The sequence below is a fragment of the Mustela putorius genome, unplaced genomic scaffold, assembly GCF_011764305.1.
Source record: "Mustela putorius furo isolate JIRA1106 unplaced genomic scaffold, ASM1176430v1.1 tig00000873_pilon_pilon_pilon, whole genome shotgun sequence".
Classification (NCBI taxonomy): Eukaryota; Metazoa; Chordata; class Mammalia; order Carnivora; family Mustelidae; genus Mustela; species Mustela putorius.
In genome coordinates this window covers 5,868,381-5,894,130 of record NW_025421504.1, presented here as the reverse complement: position 1 = coordinate 5,894,130, position 25,750 = coordinate 5,868,381, and the positions used below count along the sequence as shown (strand labels likewise).

At 45.1% G+C, this 25,750-nt stretch overlaps 2 protein-coding genes across 3 annotated transcripts in view; one reads left to right on the top strand and one right to left on the bottom strand.

Annotated features, from left to right (window-relative positions):
* Positions 1-16,140, top strand: part of ARMC7 (armadillo repeat containing 7) — a 35,164-nt gene extending 19,024 nt beyond the window's left edge. The window contains exon 5 of the transcript XR_001178863.2: positions 15,935-16,140. The gene's annotated coding sequence lies outside the window, so the exon portion shown is untranslated. The remainder of the gene's footprint in view (positions 1-15,934) is intronic.
* Positions 1,114-18,118, bottom strand: JPT1 (Jupiter microtubule associated homolog 1). 2 transcript variants are annotated; one of them, XM_004748954.3, is made up of 5 exons: positions 17,926-18,118; positions 8,545-8,687; positions 8,109-8,206; positions 7,042-7,060; positions 1,114-1,384 (listed from the first exon to the last, which is right to left on the bottom strand). In XM_004748954.3, the coding sequence occupies exons 1-5, from the start codon at positions 17,979-17,981 to the stop codon at positions 1,236-1,238; spliced, it is 465 nt and encodes a 154-aa protein (XP_004749011.1). In that variant the 5' UTR covers positions 17,982-18,118; the 3' UTR covers positions 1,114-1,235. The 2 variants fall into 2 exon arrangements, with proteins under 2 accessions (XP_004749011.1, XP_004749010.1); XM_004748953.3 differs by lacking the exon at positions 17,926-18,118 and adding an exon at positions 17,531-17,635.
* Positions 18,119-25,750: the final 7,632 nt, after the last annotated feature.

Genomic DNA, 25,750 nt, shown 5'->3' with positions numbered 1-25,750 from the left:
TTTAAAGATTTTATATATTTCTTTTACGGAGAGGGAACACAAGCAGGATGGGTGGGAGAGGGAGAAGCAGGCTTCCCACCAAGCGGGGAGCCCAGTGTGGGGCTCAACCCCAGGACCCTGCGATCATGACCTGAGCTGAAGGCAGACGCTTAACGACTGACCCATCCAGGAGCCCCCAACCTATTTTCTTTAGAGAGAGAAGCCCACTTCTCTGGGTTTTCATTAGTTTGTCTTGACTTGAATGACTCATCAATCCTTGGGCAACAGAATTTAGAGTAACAGAGAAAAAAGCAACTAAACAGGTAGAACATTGAAACAGTCTCAAAAAGATGACACAGGACACAATGTTTCAAAATTTGTACATTGTTTACTTTAAGCAACAGTCCAGGATTGTGAAGTACAACACACATTTTAAGGATACTTCAGTTCAAGGTCAAGCACCAGCATCATGCACACAGCTTCAAGTTACCGAAGAAGAGCATTGCCCCCTTGGGGTCTGTTTACCACAAAGACCCACTTCTGTGTGGTCACCGCCCTTGCTTTGCTTACCACTTGGAATCTGTCAGCTTGAGCGTACATGGAAGCCTTCCTCTGCGTGAGAGCAGCGGGCTTAGCTCGTCATTAGTTGAGTTAGTATCTGGCTTATCTCTTAAGGTTCAAAAATGAAAAAGGCAGTTTTTTGCTTGGCAGGCAGCAAGGCATATGAGGCGCAGGCCTCTACTGTTCCATATGGCACAGGGAGATGCTTTTAGCAAAGGCCACTGACAAGGTAGGCCAACAATGAGGAGGTTTGGCGTAAAGACAACCCTGTGTTTGGGGGCCTAAAGGAACGGTGCCTGTGGACTGTTCACTGGTCTGTCCAGTCAAGGCTTGGTCAACCCAAGTAAAGCTGACAAGAAAAGGGTTTTAAAAACCTCAGTACAAAAGATCCTCTAACACATTTGGAACCAAATTGTTCTTAAAAACACTGTACTAAGTGTCACAAAACTTTCCCTCCAATCTACTACTAGAAAACACTCATGCCATGGCCTACAGACCCAGAGGAATCAGGACAGAGAGAGAGAAACCTGTTCTTTGGGGGGGAGGGGGAGAAAAAAAAAAGACAGCAGTACATAAAGTGCTTCTTTTTTAATGAAACAAATCCAAAAGATGTACAGTCAGGCTCAAGTTGTGCAGTTCACAAGCATGGAGGAAACAAAAACAAACAAAACGACAAGAGTTCAAGAGAATCGGAGCTAACCCAGGACGAGGCTGGACTTGCCACCAGGGGGATTTCTTCGGGATGGCACTGGGGCCGGAGCCACTGGGCTGGGCACAGGGGCAGCGGGCACAGGCTTCTCCTCGCTCTGCCCCAGGCTGGCCTGCAAGTCTGTGTCCACGTTTTCTAGGAAAACAGAAGAAACTTAGGGCTAATAATTATTTCTAGGTAGAATGAAGAATCTTAAGATTTTCTTGAAGGATGGTTCAGATCATACCTAGAGGTATCAAAGCATACACAGAGATAACAAATCATACCTAAAGAAGGCAACAATCGTTCAACTATGTCCCCATAACCCAAAACCAACCACCGTCAGTCTTTTTGTCATATTTGTACCCAGGCGCTTTTCTATGTGTGTTCTTTTTTTTTTTTTTGTAATTTTTTTTTTTAATTTTTATTTATTGACAGAGAGAGATGACAAGTAGGCAGAGAGGCAGGCAGAGAGAGAGGAAGGGAAGCAGGCTCACTGCCAAGCGGAGAGACCGTTGCGGGGCTCGATCCCAAGACCCTGGGATCATGATCCGATCCGAAGGCAGAGGCTTTAACCCATGAGCCACCCAGGCGCCCCTGTGTGTTCTTTTCTAAAGTATACACAAACAGGAAGATGTTTTTTGTGCGTTTTTTTTTAAAGATTTTATTTATTTATTTGACAGACAGAGATCACAATTAGGCAGAGGCAGGCAGAGAGAGAGGGAAGCAGGCTCCCTGCCGAGCAGAGAGCCCAACGTGGGACTCGATCCCAGGACCCTGAGATCACAACCTGAGCCGAAGGCAGCAGCCCAATACACTGAGCCACCCAGGCGCCCTTTTTTGTTTTTTTTTTAAGGTTTATTTATTTGAGAGAGAGAGAGAGTGCAGGGGAAGGGGCAGAGGGAGAAGAAGAGAGAGAATGCTCAAGCAGGCTGCCTGCTTAGGCACAGAGCCCGACACGGCTTTGCACACCAACCATTTAGTAATCACTTCACTTTAAAATTTGCCAGACTGGAGCACCTGGGTGAGGCAGTTTCCAAACTTGGAAAAGTTTGTTTGTTTGTTTTCTTTTTCTTTTCTTTCTTTCTTTCTTTCTTTCTTTTTTTTTTTTTTTTTTGGAAAAATCTTTGTTCCAAGTCAAAAGTGACTGCAGGGGCGCCTGGGTGGCTCAGTGGCTTAAAGCCTCTGCCTTTGGCTCAGGTCATGATCTCAGGGTCCTGGGATCGAGCCCTGCATCAGGCTCTGCTCAGGAGGGAGCCTGCTTCCCCCCCACTCTCTCTGCCTACTCTCTATCAAATAAATAAATAAGATCTTAAAGATTAATTAAAAAATTTAAAAGTGACTGCAAAATGCTGGGCCTCATTTCGGTATTAAAACATCAAATTCAATTCAGGTGCATATTCTTTCTTTTTTTTTTTTTTTTTTTTTTTTTTTTTTTTTTTTGACACAGAGAGAGAGATCATAAGCCACCCAGGCGCCCCAAGAAATGTACTTTAAGTCCTTCAAAGACTAACCATTAAAAGTTCATGTTCCTGAAACCCCTTGTACCAAGTTTTAATTTGGCCAACTTTGATACTGAGAAGTCCAAGGAAGAAGAGGTCTAAGATTGGAAACTCAACAAAAAAAAAACTCAAATAGAAACAACAACAACAACAAAAAACTCAAATAGGGGCTCCTGGGTGGCTTAGCAGGTTAAGTGTCTGTCTTCAGTTTGGGTCTGCTCAGCGGGGAGACTGTGTCTCCCTCTCCCCCACCCCCCTGCTCGTACTTTCTTTCTCTCAAATAAATAAATAAAATCCTAAAAAAAAAAGAAGAAAACCTCAGAAATATGCTACTGCTGCTTTTGACATTACCTTTTATGAACATTTGGAACTTTCTATAGAGGTAACATAACACATACAATGTTCTATACTATCATCAACCAGCAGTAAAAATCAGTCTGAAGGGACGCCTGGGTGGCTCAGTTGGTTGAGCAGCTGCCTTCAGCTCAGGTCATGATCCCAGCGTCCTGGGATCGAGTCCCACATCGGGCTCCTTGCTCAGCAGGGAGCCTGCTTCTCCCTCTGCCTCTGCCTGCCATTCTGTCTGCCTGTGCTCGCTCTCCACCCCCCTCTCTCTCTCTGATAAATAAATAAAGTATTTTAAAAAAATCAGTCTGAAGCTTTCCAAATTGACAGTCCTGACAAACAACAATGGAGCGAGAAAGGGTCACCCCACCTTCCTCCGTTTCCCGTTGCCACACTCTTGTTGCACAAATAAGTATCTCTTAAATATGTCCCATTTACTGTAAATACAAACAAAACCCAAAACCCGACATTCTGAAACAACCCAAGATGGATGATTACAGAGCATAACTCCACCTGAGCCAGCCTATAAGCAATTTTCTTGGTGCTGCTAGAAGTTGGCCTCACCAGTACCCAGGCTCCAACAGCTCCCGTTGTCTGTCTGCATCAGGCAGTTAGGAGTACTTCCAAAGGACACAGCTCATTACCTTGCAGCCCTACTGTGGTCATTTATTTTCATAAAATGATTTTTATTTTTACCTTTTTTAAGATTTTATTTATTTATTTATTTGACATAGAGAAATCACAAGTAGGCAGCGAGTCAGGCAGAGGTAGGAGGGAGCAGGCTCCCCGCTGAGCAGAGAGCCCCATGTGGGGCTCGATCCCAGGACCCTGGTATCATGACCTGAGCCGAAGGCAGAGGCTTTAACCCACTGAGCCACCCAGGCACTGCTTTAAGACTCTTTTTAAAGTGATCTCCACACCCAAAGTGGGCTTGACCTCACAACCCCACGATCAAGAGTTCTATGCTTCACAGACTGAACCAGCCAGGTGCCCCTCCATTAAACTATTTATTTCATTTTATTTATTTATAAATTTTAGGTAGGTTCCATGCCCAATGTGGGGCTCGAACTCATGACCCTGAAATCAGGAGTCTCATGCTCCACTCACAGAGCCAGTCAGGAGCCCCTCCATAAAATGATTTTTAGATAAATCAAGCTCACACCCACCAATCTTATGTCTGTCTTTCATTATTAAGGGAACAGTTTTATCTTTCATGACTAGATAATATGCCAAGAAAGAAAAAAAAAAAAAAGCACATACGAAGAATAAACAATTCTTAATTTAATTTAAATGCTCCTTTGTCTACTCAGAACTACTCCAGCCAGAAAGAATGAGGCTAGTCTGTTACTCCATCCCTTTAGTCTATAATGACACAAGTACAGGAACTGAGAATAAGGCTTTAGAAACTTATACAGAGGGGCGCCTGGGTGGCTCAGTGGGTTGAGCCTCTGCCTTTGGCTCAGGTCATGGTCTCAGGGTCCTGGGATCAAGCCCCGCATGGGGCTCTCTGCTCAGCGGGGAGCCTGCTTCTCCCTCTCTCTCTGCCTGCCTCTCTGCCTACTTGTGATCTCTATGTCTCTGCCAAATAAATAAATAAATAAAATCTTTAAAAAAAGAAAAGAAACTTACACAGGACCTGACAGAGAAAGCTTCTGTCTGTTGAATCTAATAACTGAAAAATGGGACTTTAAACACAAACATGTCTACTAGAATAGCTAACTTATATACCCCTGACTTGTCTTTCTTCCTCGGCACATCAATGAGCTCAGTGAACGGACACATCAGAGTAAATGATAAAGTGCTTATTATAAGGATGAAAGAATTAGAGCGTCGAGAAGTGCAGCAGGCTGTCTAACTTGCCTAAAGGCGGGAAACACTTCGACCTGAATCCCATGGACCTTCTCCCTCCGCTGCAGATTTCCCACGTGCTCCCTTTAGCCATTGCTGTATTTCATTCCCCGAAAAAGGAAGGCAATTTTCCTTCTACCCCCAAAAAATCTGTCTTATTTAAACTGAGTAGGAACAAAGAAAAAAATAAACTGAGCAGAGTAGCTTGACTTTGAAGCAAACCTGGCAACAGGACTGGGGTTGACTTCTCCCCACCAGGCGGATCTTGAATCGTTATGCCCTTGTCATTTCATGACAAACGAACTCAAAGTAAAGACTGTCCGACTACCCAACTCAGGGTGCTGTTTACCTGAAGAATCTCTAACAAGCTGAACGGGGGTGAGAGAGGAGTCATTATTAGCAGGAGAAATGACACATTTTTTCCTAACTTCATCAGGGGCTCTCACATATTTCTTCAGGCTCCCCAGATTGCTAACTCTATCTCCTGTCCAAAAGTAGGGACTAAAGATGATTCTTGCTAAGTCAGATCTGATGGGAAGTACTTCAGAACACGAAAAGCAGCAAAACTGAAAAGGCCTGAAGATTTCTTTACCTCCAGAAGAGTCTCTGCAGACGGAACACACTGGACACGAACAGTAACATCTTCAGTCCAGTGAGAAAGTGACTCGTGCACTGAGGAGAAACCCTGGTAACGCTCACAAGGGTTCAGGAGATCCTTCTCCCACCACGCCCACCAAGAAACACTGTCTGAGGGGCGCCTGGAGGGACCTCTGACTTCAGATCAGGTCCATGATCCCAGAGTCCTGGGATCGAGCCCTGCATCGGGCTCCCTGTCCAGCGGGGAGTCTGCTTCTCCCCCATCCCTCTGTTGCCCCCCCGCCCCCACTCGTGTTCTGTCTCTCTAAAATAAATAAATAAGGGGCGCCTGGGTGGCTCAGTGGGTTAAGCCTCTGCCTTCAGCTCAGGTCATGATCTCAGGGTCCTGGGATCGAGCCCCGCATTGGGCTCTCTGCCTGCTTATGATCTCTCTCTGTGTCAAATAAGTAGATAAAATCTTTTTTTTTTAATTTAAAAATAATAAATAAATAAATAAAATCTTTAAGAAAAGAAGAGAAGAGAGAAAAGAAAAAGGGGAGGGGAGGGGAGAGAGAGAGGGCAGGAGAGGAATCTGGCTCTTAAACCTGTTCTACGGAGTAGCTGCCTCACAGAGTGTAATGGGAGGAAGAGGTCCTGAGGAAGCAGCCTCTTCCTTCTGGACCAGACAAGGCCTTCCGGCGGCTGCATTTCACTGAGTCAACTTTCACCCGATTCCTACTGCCTGACACACACGAGGCTTTCATTACGCGAAGTAATTCTCTGGCACTTGTTAAGGAAGATTCAATAAATACTTCAAAGATTGACTATCATTAAATAAATGATTATAGCTCATTTCCACATATAATTGGTAACATGGATGCTGAGAATTTACATCTGCCCCCTAAATCATCATCTGTAAGATCACAGAGGTACCCGTGTCTTGCTAAATAAGCACCTGAGCATAAAAATCAAACAAACTTGGTCATTAAACGTTGTAGGCCAAGCTTGAAATGCCAGCACTTATTACTAAAAAGCTCTCATTAAGAGTAACAGATGCTGGGGCTCCTGGGTGGCTCAGTGGGTTAAGCCTCTGCCTTCGGCTCAGGTCATAATCCCAGGGTCCTGGGATCGAGCCCCACATGGGGCTCTCTCCTGGGTGGGGAGCCTGCTTCCTCCTCTCTCTCTGCCTGCCTCTCTGCCTACTTGTGATCTCCATCTGTCAAATAAATAAAATCTTAAAAAAAAAAAAGACTACCAGACACCAGCCTGACTACCAGACACATATAAGTGAAAGACTCCGTTTCCTGTCCCTGCGGCATTTCTGACATGGTGCTCACCGCAGCAGATACACATGCGGCCGTGCTCACTAACTTCCCGGTTTCATTTTTCTTTCCTCCAAAGCCAGTGCGCGCAGGCGCTTGGGGCAAAGCCAGGTTTCACTCCCCAGTCTCTTTTTCCCCAAGACACGATTTCAATTTCAAATTCCAATCTATGCTAAAAACCATTTACAGAACCAGAAACCAGGGCTTCGGGAGGACTCACCATGAATGTCGCCTTCTCCCTGGAAAAGAAAAGAAATTTAAAGTTTAGTTCAGTTTTTATTTTTATTTATTTAATTATTATTATTATTATTATTTTTTAGTAATCTCTATAGCTGACATGGGGCTCAAACTCATGACCCTGAGATCCAGAGTCACATGCTCCTCTGACTGAGCCAGCCGGGTGCCCCTAAAAATTTACTCCAGATTTTAATTTTATAACAAGCAAATAAAGCAGTCACGGTTCTGACAGGGTACTATCTGTTTGAAACCAAATATGAAATTTCATTTTGATGCAGTCAAGTTCAGGGTCAGGCCGCAACACGATTCCATTACAACTTGTACTTACTTTTGGACAACGCGGAACAAAAATGCTACATGACAGGTTGCCCCAGTGCCAGCAATATCCAACACACCAAAAAACGTGAACATTTACGTCAGTGACCTAATATCAATTAGGATTTCAGAGGATCCTTTAATCAGAATGGGAAACTGGTAAAATTTATCCTTCCATATTCTCTCTCCTTTCTCTTTATCTAGCTGTTGAAGGGCCTCTATAAATTCCAAAGCCCCACACAGGTCTTTCCACACTTGCACCGCTGATGCCTGTGTGTGCTCTGAGGTCCCTGCTTCCAGACACATCCCTGGGGGCACTGGGACCGTGGTCCTCTGCAGACAACTGAGGGTAAAGCCCAGGCTGGAGTCTTGTGCAGTTCAGCTCAGAACAACTGGGCAATGTTTGCCAACAACAGGAACAATCTCTGAAGTCACAAATGCTACTACATATGAGTTACGTAGGAAGTAAGTGTGCTCCATTAGTTCCCGAAATCAACAGTGAAGGAGAGAGACTAATCCTACTGATAGAAGAGACATCTGAACAGACTCAGATCACGTCACCTCACTTTTCCGACTTTATTCTTTATCGATCTTCCATTCCCAATATGGCCTCCGTCCCTCTCCTAATTATGTCAGACTCCAGTGGCAGAACTGACACTCTTAGTACAACAGGAGAGAAGTGAATTTCTAAACTGTATTAACCTCAAAGCCCTTGTCCCGTGTTGTCACACTGACCTTCAGATCTAAGAAGTCTCCAGCGTTCGCTTCAGAAGAGTTCCTTCTCTGGGGTCCAGATGACTCAGAATCCTGTCGGCCACCACTAGACTTGGCACCTAAATTAAATCACACTTTCTTGAGGAACGGACAGAACTAAAGCAAAAACACTGCTTTCATGAGTGATGTTCGTGTTAGTCTCATATACAAAATGAGCTAACACTGTTAGGAGGGTTAACTGAGAGCTTAAAAATCCCACCAAATAACCCAATTTGACCCCAGTCCCTATTCCGACCCCTCGAGACTTTTTGGTCCCAGTCCTTCCTCCACTGACAAGCTTAAACTGTTGTTGATCTCATTATGGTTGAGCTGGATTTTGCTCCTCACAGAAAACCAACTGTAGTTACTCATGCTGGGTCTGTCCCTTTTGACCAGTGACCACCGATATAAGCAGTACCTGCCGACTTGGCCCATGAAGGAGGATTTTCCTCAGGTGTCCCGAAGATGCTAGATGCCATTTTGTTCCTCCTCACAGGCTGTTCTGTTGGTTCATCAAAGCCTAATGAAAAATTGGATCCACCGCCTGGAGGCCGCAAAACCCTTGGAATAATGGCAAAACATCCATTTCAGGTCATACCAAAGACTTCTCGGCATAAATGTCTTCAAACCCCTTTCATTTCATTTCTCTCACCCATTTGTTCCTCCTACCCCGCCCCCAACAAGGGAGAGGAATGGATTCATCATGGTATAAATTTGGCACTGGATCACACCAGTTAGAATGGCCAGTCGTAGACAGACAAGAATCAACAGTCTTGACAAGGATGTGGAGAGAAAGGAACCCTCACGCATGGTGGTTGGTGGAAAACAATATGGAGGGTCCTGAAAAAACTGATAATAGAAATACCATATGACCCAGTAATTCCACTCTGGATATCTACCGGAAGAAAACAAAAACACTCATTTGGAAAATATATGCACCCCTAAGTTTACTGCAGCATTATTTACAACAGCCAAGGTATGGAAGCAACCCAGGTGTCCACTGATAGATGGATAAAGCAGATCTGGTACAGACAGATGCACAGTGGGGTATTACGCAGCCATAAACAAGAATGAAACCTTGCCACTGGAGACGACATGGAAGGATGCAGAGGATATGATGCTAAATGAACTAAGTCAGACAGAAACAAATACTACATGGCTTCACTTCATGTGGAACCTAAAAAAACAAACCAAATGAACAAACACAAAAACCCCAGAAACAGACTCACAAACACAGAGAACAAACTGGCCAGAGGGGCCAGGGTGGGGGGGAATAGATAAACGACGGGGAGGGGATTAAGAGGTTCCAGTTTCCAGGTATGAAATAAACAAGTCACAGGATAAAAAGTACAGCAAAGGGAATATACTCAATAATGTTGTAACAGATTTGTGTGGGGACCCAAGGTGACAGCACTCACCAGGGTGGGCATCTCATAGTGTATAGAATTGTCGAACGCTGTATGGTGTACACCTGAGACTAATATAATACTGTATTGTCAACTATTCTCAATAAAAAGACTTAATATTTGCAGTAAGGTTGTCTGATGCCCAAAGCAGCTGAAACAGCCTGGTTCATGTCCCCTGTTAACAAAGACCTACCAGACCTCGCCTAATGGGCGTGGCTGGATATATTTGCAAAGAAGTTTGGAAGCACATCTCTTTATTTATGTATTCATAACGCACTTCCACTTTTATTTTCAACAAAACTAAAAACGCTAGAGTATACATGTAAAAGTTGATCATTTTGGAAACCCAAGAGCTGATGATAGTCTCCTCCTATCTTGGCGTCACCAGCGAGCCGCATTTACACACCTGTAAGGCACGCAGTGTTCTCACTAGTAATGACAAGGGACCGGCCACAGGAGGAAGTCCACAAGAGACACGGGCGTAAGACTCCCAGCATCTTCGATTACCAGGCACCACTGGACACCCTCTACAGCTTTCAGTTCAGCAATGAAACCCAGCACTTGGACATTTCCAGAGCGTCCTGTCTTGGATTGATCAATGTGCTTCCTCCCTGGAAGAACTCAATTTAACTTGTCCCATCACTACTCAGAAAGAGAAATGGACATGGTCTTACGGGATGATTTTCTAACTACTGATTCTATTCCATTATTGGGGATAGGAGTAGTCTGGTCTCCTTCTTAATCAGTTTGAGAAATATTTTTACAGGAGGATGTCCATGTCATCCAAGTTTCCAAATAAATAACAGTTTTCATTTGCATACAGCTCCTTACATTAGAAAACGAAGGAAAAATTAAACACTTATGGGGTAAATTCCCTTCTAAGTACCCCTCTAAGGGCATTCTAAGTCTTGATTTTCTAAAAACTACTGTTGCATGCTAAATGTTTTCGCACTTCCATTATTTTTTCCTTCGGCGCATACATCATTGAAGAGTACATTTATGTTTCCAAATATAGGGGTCTTTTTGGTTTATTAATTTCTAGCTTTTAACTATAACACAGACAACTGCCTGTATGACATGAGTCCTTTGAAATTTGAGGAAAGGTGCTTTTAAAGCCTAATATGTGGTCAACTTAAGAAATCTATATATGCTTGAAAAGAACGTGTATTTGCCAATGTTCTATAGATCTATTAGGATAAAGCCTGCTAACTGTGAGTTGTTCTAATCTACTGATTTTTAAGTATGTTTTATCACTTAAGGAGAGAATCTATTAACAATTCCTACTACAATGAAGAGTTTGTCAGTTTCTCCTCAGAATTCTGTCAGTTTTCTCCCAAAAAGGCTGCCACTGGGGACGCCTGGGCAGCTCAGACGGTTAAGTGTCCGACTCAGTTTCAGCTCAGGCCATGATCTGAGGGTCGTGGGATAGAGCCCCTGAGCCCACGCTCAGCAGGGTCTGCTTGAGGATTCTCACCCTCTCCCTCTGCCCCTCCCCCCACTCACGCGTGCACTTCTTCTGTCTCTAAAATAAACAACAAATCTTTAAAGCAGAAGAGGGGCGCCTGTTTAGCTCAGTCAGTTGATCGTGTGACTGTCGATCTTGGGGTTGTGAGTTCAAGCCCCATGTTGGGTGTAGAGATTACTTAAAAATAAAAAAAGTAGAGGAATCACAAGAGGAAAATGGGACAAAAAATACTAACAGGCAATTTAAAAATGTGGGTAGCCTCTAAACATTAAAAATGCAATCCCAGGGTGCCTGGGTGGCTCAGTGGGTTAAGCCGCTACCTTCGGCTCGGGTCATGATCTCAGGGTCCTGGGATCGAGTCCCGCATCGGGCTCTCTGCTCAGCAGGGAGCCTGCTTCCTCCTCTCTCTCTCTGCCAGCTTGTGATCTCTGTCAAATAAATGAATAAAATCTTTTTTTTTTTAAAGATTTTATTTATTTATTTGACAGAGAGAAATCACAAGTAGATGGAGAGGCAGGCAGAGAGAGAGAGAGGGAAGCAGGCTCCCTGCTGAGCAGAGAGCCCGATGCGGGACTCGATCCCAGGACCCTGAGATCATGACCCGAGCCGAAGGCAGCGGCTTAACCCACTGAGCCACCCAGGCACCCAAATGAATAAAATCTTTAAAAAAAAAAAAATGCATTCCCACTAGCAAATAAGTGAAATTTTAAAAAAGGATAGGGGCGCCTGGGTGGCTCAGTGGGTTAAGCCTCTGCCTTTGGCTCAAGTCATGAGCTCAGGGTCCTGGGATCAAGCCCCGCATCAGGCTCTCTGCTCAGCAGGGAGCCTGCTTCCCCACCTCACTCTCTGCCTGCTTCTCTGCCTACTTGTGATCTCTGTCAAATAAATAAATAAAATCTTTAAAAATTTTTAAAAATAAAAATAAGAATAAATAAAACAAAGGGATATGTATTTTGCTTATTAGACTGGTAAATATGAAAAAATGACAATTTCCAGCATTAATTAAAGTACGAGAGTATGAATCTCTACGAACTTTCTTTTATTTTATTTTATTTATTATTTTTTTTAAATTTTATTTATTTATTTCACAGGATCACAAGTAGGCAGAGAGGCAGGCAGAGAGAAGAGGGCGAAGCAGGCTCCCTGCAGAGCAGAGAGCCCGATGCGGGGCTCGATCCCAGGACCCTGGGATCATGACCTGAGCCGAAGGCAGAGGCTTTAACCCACTGAGCCACCCAGGCGCCCGAACTTTCTTTTAAAAAAATATTTTTTTATTGAGAGAGAGACCGAGACAGCGAGAAGCACAAGCAGGAGGGCAGGCAGAGGGAGAAGGATAAACAAACTCACTGCTGAGCCCGGAGCCCAATGCAGGGTTCGATCCCAGGACCCTGAGATCATGACCTGAGCCGAAGGCTGACGCTTAACCATCTGAGCCACCCAGATGCCCCAAATTTGTACAAGCTTTCTAAAGGATATTTTGATAGCATATGTCAACTGTTGGCTTTTTATATGAACTGGCATTTCTACTTCCAGAAATTATCCTTATCGGATAACCAGAAATATGTACAAGGACACTCCTATAAAAATGTTACTCTATAAATAAAATTGGTAATACCCTAACTGGCCCTTAGTAGGAGGTTTAGTTATCCAAGCATGTCCATACAACAGAAAGCTGTATACATCAGGGTCAGATTTACCTTCACTGGTAGATGTCAGAAGTTATTCAAAACACAGTGAATGAAAAACGTTGGATAACAGAAGGGCAATCACGTGTTACATAGAACAATGTATATACTGAGAGATACACTTATCTAGCTGTGTGACCTTGGGAAAACTGCTTACCCTCTCTCTATGCTCTGGTTTTCTCTGCAAGGAGAAGAGGTTCACGGTAGCTGCCTTGTAAGGCTTTCTAAGGATAGCCTATAGACTCTGCCTAGAACAGAACCTGGAACACAGACAGCTACAAGATACTGCATCAGAACTAAAAGCACAAACACCACAGTGTTATCCAGGGTTTGTGCTTTCAGATAAATTTCAGTGTCCTGTTTTATACTTCATATTCTTCTGGATTGCCATTAATCTAAAATTCTTCTGTTTTAAGATTTTATTTATCTGATAGAGAGCACAATTGGGGGAGCGGCAGGCAAAGTGAGAAGCAGGCTCCCTGCTGAGCAAGGAGCCCCACGTGGGGTTCGATCCCAGGATCCTGGGATCATGACCTGAGTCGCAGGGAGACTTTTAACCCACTGAGCCACGTAGGGGCCCCATTTTATTTTTTTTTTTTTAAGATTTTATTTATTTATTTGACAGAGAGAGATCACAAGTAGGCAGAGAGGCAGGCAGAGAGAGGAGAGGAGGTAGCAGGCTCCCTGCTGAGCAGAGAGCTCAATGCGGGGCTGGGTCCCAGGACTCTGAGACCCTGACCTGAGCCGAAGGCAGCGGCTTAACCCACTGAGCCACCCAGGTGCCCCTAAGATTTTTTTTTTTTTTTAAGTAATCTCTATTCTCAACGTGGAGCTTGAACTCACAAACCCAAGATCAGGAGTCCCAGGTTCCACCAACTGAGCAGGAGCTCCAGTCTAAAATTCTTTTAATGGCAGCTTCTGGTTTCCGGAATTCCCGGACACTCCTTCTATCGACAGTCCTAGCTTTCCCCCTGGCCACAGCATGTGCTTGTCTGTGTGCACCCCTGTGCCCTCGCATCTTGCAACAGAAACCCTGGCCCTCTGTTCCCCCGGCTGCAGCGGACCCTGGCCTGCGCTCCCTAACGCCGCACCCCTTCCTACCTTGCTCCTCCTCCCCGCAAACTAGCAGGAGCAAGCCTCGGTTAAGCCCAGCTGGGGGCAGCTGGGTGGCTCGGTGGGTTAAAGCCTCTGCTTTCGGCTCAGGCCATGATCCCAGGGTCCTGGGATCAAGGCCCGCATCAGGCTCTCTGCTCAGCAGGGAGCCTGCTTCCTCCTCTCTCTCTGCCTGCCTCTCTGCCTACTTGTGATCTCTGTCTGTCAAATAAATAAAATCTTAAAAAAAAAAAAAAGCCCAGGCGGGACTGAGGAGATGTGACCAACAGCAGGGCTCGCCATCTTATCTAGATCTTACCTTCTTCACCAATCCAGCCAAGCCCCTTTCCTCACCTTTCCCTGAATAGTTGGTTAATCTCCACTTTGAGGTATTTACTCCCACTTTTACTACGGCCTAGAGCACTCTCTACCCTTTTTTCAAGGACTCTTCAAAACCTAGCCCATCTCTTAAACCTCCACGTCCTCCGTGAAGTCCATCAGTAGAACCCTCCATAGGCTCAAAGAGGGTCGGGTCTACCTGGAGGAAAGGATGGCAGATCCTCTCCTAATGGTGTCAAGTGCCCGAGAAAGTAAATGTCTTTGGCCTGTGGGTCATGCAGTCTTTTTTTCCCCCCAAGAATTTATTTGTTTATTTGACAGAGAGAGAGAAAGAATACAACCGGGGCGGCTGGGTGGCTCAGTGGGTTAAAGCCTCTGCCTTCGGCTCAGGTCATGATCCCAGGGTCCCAGGATCGAGCCCGATGCAGGGCTCTCCCTCTCTCTCTGCCTGCCTCTCTGCCTACTTGTGATCTCTCTGTCAAATAGATAAATAAAATCTTTAAAAAAAAAAAAAAAAGAAAGAAAGAAAGAAAGAATACAACCAGGGGGAATGGGAGAGGGAGAAGCAGCTCCCCACTGAGCAGGAGCCCGATGTGGGGCTCGATCCCAGGACCCTGGCATCATGACCTGAGCCAAAGGCAGAGGCTTAATGACTGAGCCACCCAGGCACCCATGAGTCATGTGGTCTTCGGAACTATTCAGCTCTGTCATGTCGCACAAAGGCAGCCACAAACAATCTTAAAACGAAGGAGCACAGCTCTGTTCAAATCAAACTTTATTTACAAACATTGCATTTGATTTTCATGTAATTTCCACAAGTCAAGAAATGAATCTTTTTTTTTTACACCCATTTATGAATATTAAAAATCAGGCACCTGCGGCATTTGGCCCTTGGGTGATAGTTTGCTGGGCTCTGTTCTATCTAATTCAACAGGCTCGCTTTTAATGGCTCAGTTAGTTAAGCCTCTGACTCTTTGTTTCAGCTCTGGTCATGGTCTCGTGGGTTGTGGGACTGAGCCCCATATCTGGCTCCGTACCCCGCAGGGAATCTGCTTGAAATGCCCTCTTTCCCTCTCCATCTACCCCTCTGCCCACTCGCTCTCGCTGTCTCTCAAATAAATAAATCTTTAAAAAAAAAAAAAAAAGGCAAGTATATCCAGGCATACATTTTATAAAGATGATAATTGTAGGTTTATTTAATTAAGCTGCTTAAATCATAATTAAAGGTGTGTTATAAATTCTTAATAGGCTTTCTCTCATGGTAAAGTTTGAAGCAACCAGCTTTTTATCCCTTGTTCCCCAAATCAACAAAGACACCTGAAATAAAATCAAAATTAACTTGCTTCAATATCATCCCCTTCACTCCCTAGAGATTAGAATGATTTTTTTTTTCCTTTCCATAATTAAACCCTCATGAATTATTTTACCAAGATGAAAATCTCCAGAACCCTAACAGGCTGGGAAATATTTGGGGGTGTTGAAAAAAAAAAGAATACTAGCACCCAAACACCAGCTTAAAAAGAAAGTCAAAGCTCTGAGCACCCAACTTTTTTAAAGGTCTGTGTTCCTCCCGCAATAGCAGGTAATACCTACTCCAATGACGTCATTGTTGTAGAGCCCATTTGTAACAGTGAGACATCCCCAAACAAAGGATTTGGATCATAAGACAGAAATTATTTCCGTTTAATTTTTTAAGATCCTCCTATTCTTTCTGAACTAACCCAGGATTACATATTTGAGATTCAACAAAAATGTGCCCATGAACTATGGACAGCAATTTTTTAAAAATTACTTTTTCTTTCTTCTTTCTTTAAACCTCAGAGTTCGCACGTGATCTTTGCAGATCATTCCCCTACTAGCCTAAATGTATAATGTGCTTATGGAGCCAGGAAAATGTTACTGCAGAAACAAGTGGAGAATTCGGTGAGATTACAGAAGAAGGAAAGGTAAGAAGTAAACACAAGGACAAAGCTCTAGTCCTGAGATCACAATATGGGAGGGAAACTGATGACAAAAGGTGAATGAAAACATTTATTCTGCAAAACAAACAAATAAAAATCATTCCTGTCTCCCATTTCCAATATACATATCAAAAAACTAGCATGAGGATTCATTTGACCTGGTTACTGAAATTCTTTATGAAGCACTAAACAGAACTTAACCCCAAAAGATAATACCTGATTTTTTTTACATAATGTGTCGATTTTCACATTCCAATCACTACAGTCTGACCAGCACAAAGTTGACCACATGGCACAAAAGAAAAACCAAGGTTCAGTGTGTTCCAGTGGCCTCTGAAAAAAATGATCTCATTGCAAGGATGACAACAGAAGAGGGAGTGACCAGTATTTTCATAGGTCTGTCCTAATCAAGGTCCCCAACCTGCCAGGACCAACCAATTTATCGTTTTTTAAATCTTTCCCACTCTTTTCCACATTGTATAAGGGAAAGGAATGAGTTGAAAAGGGATGTCAACCTCCCGCCCAAGACTCACTGCTGAGCCCAGTTTTTTGTCCCCAAGTTCTCCAACCCCGGTGAAGCACTATTTCACAGCCGTCTTCTTAGCCCCACAAAATGGCTCCCTTTGTGCCACTTGCCCAGGACCCCAAGGCTGGTCGCACACGACAGCAGGTCGTGATCCATGAAGAACAGATGCCCAGAAAAAGTGGAACCTAAGCTTCCTACAAGCCTTGAGCAGGATCCCAGAAATGTCTGTATCCACCTTAAAAGAACAGCGTGCAATTAGCCGAGACAATGTGGACACCTTCCACCGATTACAGACCCTTCCACCAAGTCAGGCAAGGGCTTGGAAAAGGGTTCCAGTCCAAACACCCAGTGTCCTCTTCCCCCAATGCTGTAGCAAGACTGGCCAGAAAGGCCCTGGCTTCCCAGGTGGAGACAGTACGGAAGAGACAATGGATGTCTCCGGCCCCGCCCAAGAACAGGAAACCTCCTCCAGCTCGGGAACCCGGGCCAGCGACGAACTCATTTGGCGAACGTCAAAGGGGGAAGGGAAAGAGGTGGGCTGCAAAGACCGAGGTCCGAAGGTTTGAGCGCAGAAAACCCGCTCGGACTGGCTCACCGCCCCCCCTCCTGCGCATTCGGGGGTGGGCGCGGGAGGGGAAGGAGCAGGGGTCTTTCCTTTGTTAGCGGAGGGGAAGCACTTCGCAGAGGACTGACGGCTGGGTCCCGGACGGGCGTGGGGGTCGCAGTGACCAGCCCCGCCCGACCACAAATGCCACCTGCCGGGCGGGCCCCAGCGGGTAGGAGCCCGCAAGACTCGATCGCTGCGGCCGCAAGAGGTGACAGCCGCGCCGGGCGCGGGGCCGCCACCTGCCCCGGGCTAGAGGCATGAGCGCTTGGCCAGGGGTGGGACAATGGGGCCTGATCGGGGCGCCCCGGGGGCTGCCCAAGTACCTGGGGGCCAAGACCACCGCCCTGAAGTCGGGCCAGCCGCGCCGCAAAGGGAAGGAAGCGAACCGTCTCCGCATGGCCTGACTACCAAAATCCCGCAGCACTGCGAGGGCGAGCAGCCCCGGCCCTTCTCGGCAGACCCCTCGCTCGGGGGGCAGGAATGAATGGGAGAGGAGCGGGGATCGGGCGGGGCTGGCGCGCCGGGCTTGCGGGACGGCACAAAGACGGAGCCGACGGCCGAGCCCCGCCGCCCGCCCCGGCACGAGCGCGGCGCCCGAGGCACGTTACCGCCAACGACCGGCCGCCCGGCCTCAGTGGCCCCACCGGGCAGCCGCCCTCCCGCCCCCGCTCCCGCCCCCCGAGCTCCTCGTGGGGCGGGTGCGGCCCCGCAGCCTCACCGGGAGCTATTCCTGCTGTTGGGATCGACTCCCTTGAAGGTGGTGGTGGTGGTCATGGTGCCGAGGAGCGAGGTAGGCTGGAGCGGGAGCAGAGCGCTGAAAGGGTCGGGTCCGAGGGGCGCAGAATTGCTCCCCACCCCACTGCCAGCGACCGCTGCAGGAACCTCTGCCACCGCCTGCCTCGCCGGCCGCAGCCTTTATAAGGCTCGGGAAAGCCCGCCCCCACCCTGCCGGTATTGGCCAATTCAAATAGCCTTTTTCGTTCCTATTGGCTCCCTGGAGTGCCAAGCATCGTGCGGCACCTCGACGGGCTGCCTTGGCCCCAGCTCAGCCTAAACCCGCCCCCTTCCTGGTCAGGGTGTCTTTAGAAGTTCCCCCTCCCCCATCCCCAAATCTAGGCGATGATTGGACAAAAGGACGAACCTGCCCCGCGCTGGGCACAAGTTGTGCTCGCTATCTCTCAAGGAAGTTACCTGACCTAGGGAAAACTCGCCCTGGGCGAGTTGGAACCCACAAGCCGAGGACAGATTTGTCTTTACCATTACTTAACTTGCCTAACTCATGGAGAGACAGTAAGACACGCTCAAGGGATGAAAATTACTGCCACAAACTGACATTCATTGAATACCTACTGTGTGTCCCGTTTGGCAACATGACAGTCTCAAAACAGCAGCACTATGAGTCAGCAACAGAAAGCAAGCCAAGATGATCCCTTTTCAAACGACTGGAAATTCTTCCCATTTTAATATTATTTAGCTGTCATGGGTGGTGCACGTACTGGACCAAAATTACAGTCGCTCCGGTTTGAGGGCCTGTTCTAAGACTGGGTAATGGTTGAGGTGGTGGGGAACAGTCACATCCCTTGCTACCAAGACTATGGAGCAGCCCTGGCCTCTGCAGCTGTTTATAACCCTTAAGTCAGGACTCTTCCACCTGTCTGCGTAAATCTATCCCTGCAACAAATGCAGACACCACTTGGAGGGCTCAAGAATGGCTGTTTACAAGATCCTCATAGAGTCTTGAACAAACGAGAATGAAGGCCTCCCCATGTCAGACATGCTTCCTCAAGGCAGACCTTTTTCAGTATCTCCATTGTGTAGCCTCCTTTCCCGGCAGTTGGAAGCTTGTATTCTTGGTTGACCACTCTCCTGGGTTTTCATGAAAATCCAGAGATAAGTTCTCTTCTAGAAGGCATGGATCACATCTGTATGTGCTAACCACTTGTTTGGATTACAATATGCCCATTCTTAAAAGGCTGGACCTAAATTTCCAAAACTTTTATTTTTGATCATTTTTTTTCCCCCAAAACTTAAAAAACAAAAACCCTTCAGACCGAGCTAGACAGTGAGCAGGTGTGCCTTCCTTGTAAGTCAGATAGTTATCAAGTAGGAGGTAAAGCAGTGTGGGTTGGCTGCTATCTCGGGTTCCCATTGGAGAAATCAGAGCTTGAATCTGGATTTCTTTCTGAAAGCTAGTTTCCCATTTGTAAAATAAGGACAAAATAGTATTTCAGTTGCAGAGTTGTGAGGGCTGAATGAGGTAATGTATGGGAAGTGATTGGCTCAAAATGTAAGAGGTCATCAAAGTGATAGCCATGCTGATTGCCAGACATACTTGGAAAGTAATCACAAACTTCTTAATAATCTGAATTTGTCTCTTACGGGTTAAATGAGAGGTTTGGACAAATCTTCCAGTGGGTCTTTGTTTTTAAGCAGCCCCCTTTTGGTCTAAACTTTTGAGTTCCTGCTTGACTTGCCCGATTTCTTCTCTCCCCTGTAGTATAAAAGTTGGTGTGGCAATATAGCACTGGATTGGAAACCAAAAAGCCTAGGCTCTGGTTCTCCTCCCTTAAAGAGACACTTTTTTTTTTTTTTAAAGATTTTGACAGCATGCACAAGCAGGGGGAGCAGGGGAGAGAGGGGTGGGTGCTGGCTCCCTGTTGAGCAGGGAGCCTGATGCGGGGCTCCATCGCAGGACTCTGGGATCATGACCTGAGCCAAAGGCAGATAGATGGTCAACCAAATGAGCCACCCAGACATGCCTAAAAAGACACTTCTCTCATAAGAGACACGTCTGGGCCACTTATGTTTTTTTTGTTTTTCTTTTTTCATTTATACTCTTGAGCCCAGTTTCCTCATCTATAAATGGGGTTAACCTATTTAAGTTGTTGTAAAGGTTGAAAAAGATAATTTTAAGAATGTTGTACTTGGTAGGGACGTCAGGCTGGCTCAGGAAGTACAGTATGCGACCCTTGCAAGGGTTGAGTTTGAGCCCCACATTAAGTGTGGAGATTACTTAAAAAAATAAAATCTTTGGGGCACCTGGGTGGCTCAGTGGGTTAAGCCTCTGCCTTCAGCTCCATGGTCTCAGGGTCCTGGGATTGAGCCCCGCATTGGACTCTCTGCTCAGCAGGGAGCCTGCTTCCCTTCCTCTCTCTCTGCCTGCCTCTCTACCTACTTGTGATCTCTCTGTCAAATAAATAAAATATTTTAAAAATAAATAAGTAAAATCTTTAATAAAAAGATTATGGGGTGCCAGGGTGGCTTAGTTTTTAAGTATCTGCATTTGGCTCAGGTCATGATCCCAGTGTCCTGGGATCGAGCCCACATTGGACTCCCTGCTCAGTGGGGAGCCTGATTCTCCCTCTCCAGCTCGCTGCGCTTGTGTTCCTTCTCTGTCATAAAGAAATAAAATCTTAAAAAAAAAAAAAAAGTTGTACTTGGTAAACTAAAGCTTTCTATTAGAGCTGTCCCATCCTGGTTGCACATCAGAATAACCCAGAACCTTTTAAGGAATACAAATGAATGCCAGCCCTATCTGAGATATACTGAATTGGAATTTCAGTTGGGCGAGGCAGGGCGGGTAGAGTCTAACCATGGATATCTTTAAGAACCTAAACAGGTCACATGTGGCTTGGGCTGAGAACCTTTGCTTCAAAGGTAAGCGATCAGTCCCAAGAAACCCTTTTAATCTAATGATTTTAAAGAAGAATAAATTACGTAAAGCATATCTGATTAAGGCCATAGGAAAGGCCTGTTTGGCGCATTGTATTTTAAAGTAAAATTGCCAGGGGTAGCTGGCTGGCTCAGTTGGTGGGCATGTGACTCTGGATCTCTGGGTCTGGAGTTCAAGCCCCACATACAGCTTACTTAAAAATAAAATAGAGGTGCCTTTGTGGCTCAGGTCATAACCCCCGGGGCCTGGGATGGAGTCCTGCATCCGGCTCCCTGCTTAGCCGGGAGTCTGCTTGTCCCTCTTCCTCTGCTCCTCCCCCTGCTCATGCTCTCTTCTCAAATAAATAAAAGCTTTTAAAAAATAAGAAAGAGGGGACGCCCGGGTGGCTCAGTGGGTTAAGCAGCTGCTTTCGGCTCGGGTCATGATCCCAGCGTCCTGGGATCAAGTCCCACATCGGGCTCCTTGTTCAGCAGGGAGCCTGCTTCTCCCTCTGCCTCTGCTGCCATTCTGTCTGCCTGTGCTCGCTCTCTCCCCCCCTTCTCTCTGATAAATAAATAAATCTGAAAAAAAAATAAAAAAATAAGAAAGAACCCTGCCTTAAGTAAAATCGCCAGAAATTTCCAGAATAACAAGCCTTCTTGTTGACTTGTTCATGTTCATAATAGTTTTGACTAAAATCACTGCACTCCACTTTTTTCTCCAAGTCAAGAGATTTGTGATAAAACCTATGACACATAGGTTTGCTATAATGACCTTCGCACCAGGTGACCAACTCCATTGAAAACAGGACATTAGGGGCGCCTGGGTGGCTCAGTGGGTTGGGCCGCTGCCTTTAGCTCGGGTCATGATCTCGGGGTCCGGGGATCGAGTCCCGCATCGGGCTCTCTGCTCAGCGGGGAGCCTGCTTCCTCCTCTCTCTCTCTCCGCCTGCCTCTCTGCCTACTTGTAATCTCTGTCAGTCAAATAAATAAATAAAATCCTTAAAAAAAAGAAAAAGAAAGAAAGAAAACAGGACATTAATAAAATTACAGTCTGTTCAGGGCACCTGGGTGGCTCAGTGCATTAAAGCCTGTGCCTTCGGCTCGGGTCATGATCCCAGGGTCCTGGGATCGGGCCCTGCATCAGTTTCTCTGCTCAGCAGAGAGCCTGCTTCCCTTCCTCTCTCTGCCTGCCTCTCTGCCTACTTGTAATCTCTGTCAAATAAATAAATAAAATCCTTAAAAAAAAAATTACAGTCTATTCAAAAGATCAACACAGATCAGATCAGTATCAAAAGATTCAAAAGGATGGCTGTTCTCAAAATCATGAAGGCCCATCGTTGATTTGTAAAATTCATATTGAGGATTCAAAGTCCATACAAAATTTGTTCTGAACCCTTAAGTTGACCTAAAAACCTAAGGAAATATTAGATGAATTCTTATGACAAGGAATGGTCCAACAGCTGTTTCATGACTATAAGCAGTGTTTTTCAAGCATTTATGAAGCAGAATCCAAATATATAAAATAGATGAACAGACCAGCTGTGATTGAAACTGAGCAGAGGGTCCGAAATCCTGGCCCCTTCCACTTCTCCATCCCTGGCTGGCCTCTCCACTGTCTCTTTTGCACAACCCCATGGTTCCATGCAATTTCAAAACCACTGCCCCATATATATGTTCCATTTTCACCTGCTTTTTAAACACAGTGAGGGGGGCATGAGCAGTTAGCCATACTCTGCATAATTTCTCCTATCTTTAAGCAGTCAGTGCCCCGTGATTTCACTTAGTCCCATGCTGCCACTTCCCTACTATCTTCCAAGTACTAGTCTTTCATTTGTATTTCAATTCAGAAAGTCTAGTAATCAGCATTGCCAAAAGGATTTTGTAAACCCAGTATTCTCAGAATTTCCTCAGAACACAATCTATTGTTCTGAAGCAGGTGGCAAGAAATTACTATTTAAAAGATGTCAAAAAATGTTTAAAGCCCTAATAATTTTCCTTTAACATGGACATAAATCCTGTTGGTTTTTAAATTTGTTACTGGGTATGTGGAGAGTTTTATTCAAGAATGCAATGTACAACTTACTCAGAATACAATAATCTGGAAATCGTTCTTCACCACTTGAAGCCTACTAAGGTAATAACTAAATTTAAATGAAACACAAAAAGATGTATTGACATAGCATCTCTTAGCTCACAAGCATGTTTTTTGCCTTGAATGTTACCAACTTTGTTCTGAATCCCCCATTTCAATCTGCCCCAATTTATTCCAGAATGCCAGGGGAAAGGGGCAATCTCCAGCACCTTAGTATTGGGATTTACTCTACCGAGATTATGCAATCAAGTTTGAACCAATTTCTTAGATTAGCGTCTCACACTCTGATCCCAAACACACATACTGGGCTGAACCCATATGAAATTGCAGACATTGGACTATTTCTGACCTACAAGAACAGTAATTGTTTTTGTTCAACCATACTTTAATGCATTTTCTTTGTTTTCTTAAATAATCTCTATGCCCAGTGTGGGGCTTGAACTCATGACCCCGAGATCAAGAGTTACATGCTCCCCAGACTAAGCCAGCCAGGCGCCCCAACACATTTTCTTCCCATTTTCTATTCCTCCTATTGTCAAAAAGAATGTGCTGCTCTTGTGCCTTTGAATTTCACGAAGTAACTGAATTAATGACTCATTGACAAGTATTTCTAACCAGCTTTTCAACCCCAGGATTCCAGGGTGCCCCATGTTACTTCTGTGTGACTTAGCCATACATATTTACACATACATTCTGTATCCAACACTCCTAAAGCCAAATTTAGTATGCATCTGTCCATTCTTTTCTTAGCTGTATCCTCACACACACACACAAAGGCAGATTAATGTCACAGAGAGACAACTGAAGGCGTTTATTTTCTCTTGAAACTCATTTGCCATAAAACAAACCAACCACCTGAGATATGGAAAATGGTGGTCATGTTTTGCCTTCTCTTTGTCAAAGGTAAACAAAATGACACATACTCCCTGCTAGATCTGACATGCCACTCTCCCATCCTTTTTAATCACTGGATTGTGGAGGGACACAGGATTCCTATCTTCTCATCCTTTCCCCTTCTCTCAGACTGACCTGAATAAAATGATGTGGATTAAGTTTATTCGCTTTCCCCAATCCCAAGCTAATATTTCTTTATTTAATAAACAAGGAAAAAACTCCCCGAACCCATCTGTCCTGCTCTCCTAGAGATGAATTTGGCCTCCTTTGCAAAAATAACTGCTAAAATTACAAACATCAAATAATTTTAAACAGCATGCCCTGAAAAATGTGAGAAAATTCTTAATATCCCAAATTCTGTAACTTATGGCAAAGTTATCCATATAATATGCCTTAAAATACAAACTGCAAGAAAGCAAACATTACACAATTCTGAGACTTTAAACGGTTTCATAAAGGCCCCAAGGGTATAGGAAATCCTAAAATGATCTCATAGTCACATGTCACTGCTTACAGGGAAGTAACACTCCACATTCCAAATAGATTAAATTCCTAACCTGTTTATATGCTCTATTCTAATAATGTTCCACTCTGAGGAACTCTTTTCATTAGCTAACTAACTACTTTACAGACTAAAGTCTCAAAAAAGCACCTGTGTATGCCGCTACATGGGGGGCCAGCCCTCAGATCACCACCTACATAATGAGAATGCCAGAAGCACCTTGTGGCTAGGTCTTTTGGTTTTCAGAATATTCAAAAATCATTAAAATCCTCAGGACTCTTTTTCCTTAAAAACTCATTAGGGTACAATTTAGCATTAAGCATTTATTTAAAAACCTAACAAGATGAAGATTACATTGTTTCAGAAGTGAATAGAAAATTCTCAGCCTTTTTATGTTAAGTACAAGGCATGGGCACCGATCACAGAATTCTGTTGAAGCCTCAGCATCCTATGGCAGAGCCTTCGCTGCACGCCCAAAATAATAACTTTTATTTAAAGAGTTCGTGGGAGGCATTGTGCTAGGCGGCTGAAACATTATCTCATGTAATCTTCACCATCCATTAGGTGCTTATTAATTTTTTAAAAGATTTTATTTATTTATTTGACAGACAGAGATCGCAAGTAGGCAGAGAAGCAGGCAAGTGGGGGTGTGGGGAGCCCACAGAGCACAGAGCCTGATGCGGGGCTCGATCCCAGGACCCTGAGATCATGACCCAAGCTGAAGGCAGAGGCTTAACCCACTGAGTCACCCAGGCACCCATTTCCTTTTTTTTTTTTTAAGATTTTATTTATTTATTTGACAGATCACAAGTAGGCAGAGACAGGCAGAGAGAGGGGGAAGCAGGCTCCTCTCTGAGCAAAGAGCCAGAAGTGGGGCTCGATCCCAGGACCCTGACATGACCTGGCTGAAGGCAGATGCTTAACCCAGAGTAACCCAGGTGCCCCTGCTTATGAACTCTTAAGAGTTGTGATGATGCCTCCCAGAATTGCTTCTCATTCCATTGCTGTGAAAATACATGTCTAGGGGTAGGACTCTGGCATTGGTATGATTTTAACAGCTCACCAGGGGATTCTAATGCAAAACCACAATCCAGAATCACTGTTAGTCATATTTAAAAGCAGCAATATCTGAACTCAAAAATAACCCGAACCAGCACAGCTGGCCCTCTCCAATACACCTTAACACCTACAAGGGCCCCAACAGGCTTCCCTCCTGCCCGGGGATTCCACTTCCCACTGACCTCCTGCTGGCACAATCTCCTAGAGCCCTACACACTCTGTCCGAAGCCTACCATTTCTCCTCTATGCTGCTACTTCGCCACCTTCCCTTCCATATCATACCCTTTCAGGAGAATACAAACTAGGTGTTAAAATGCAACTAATGAATCACTGAACACTACG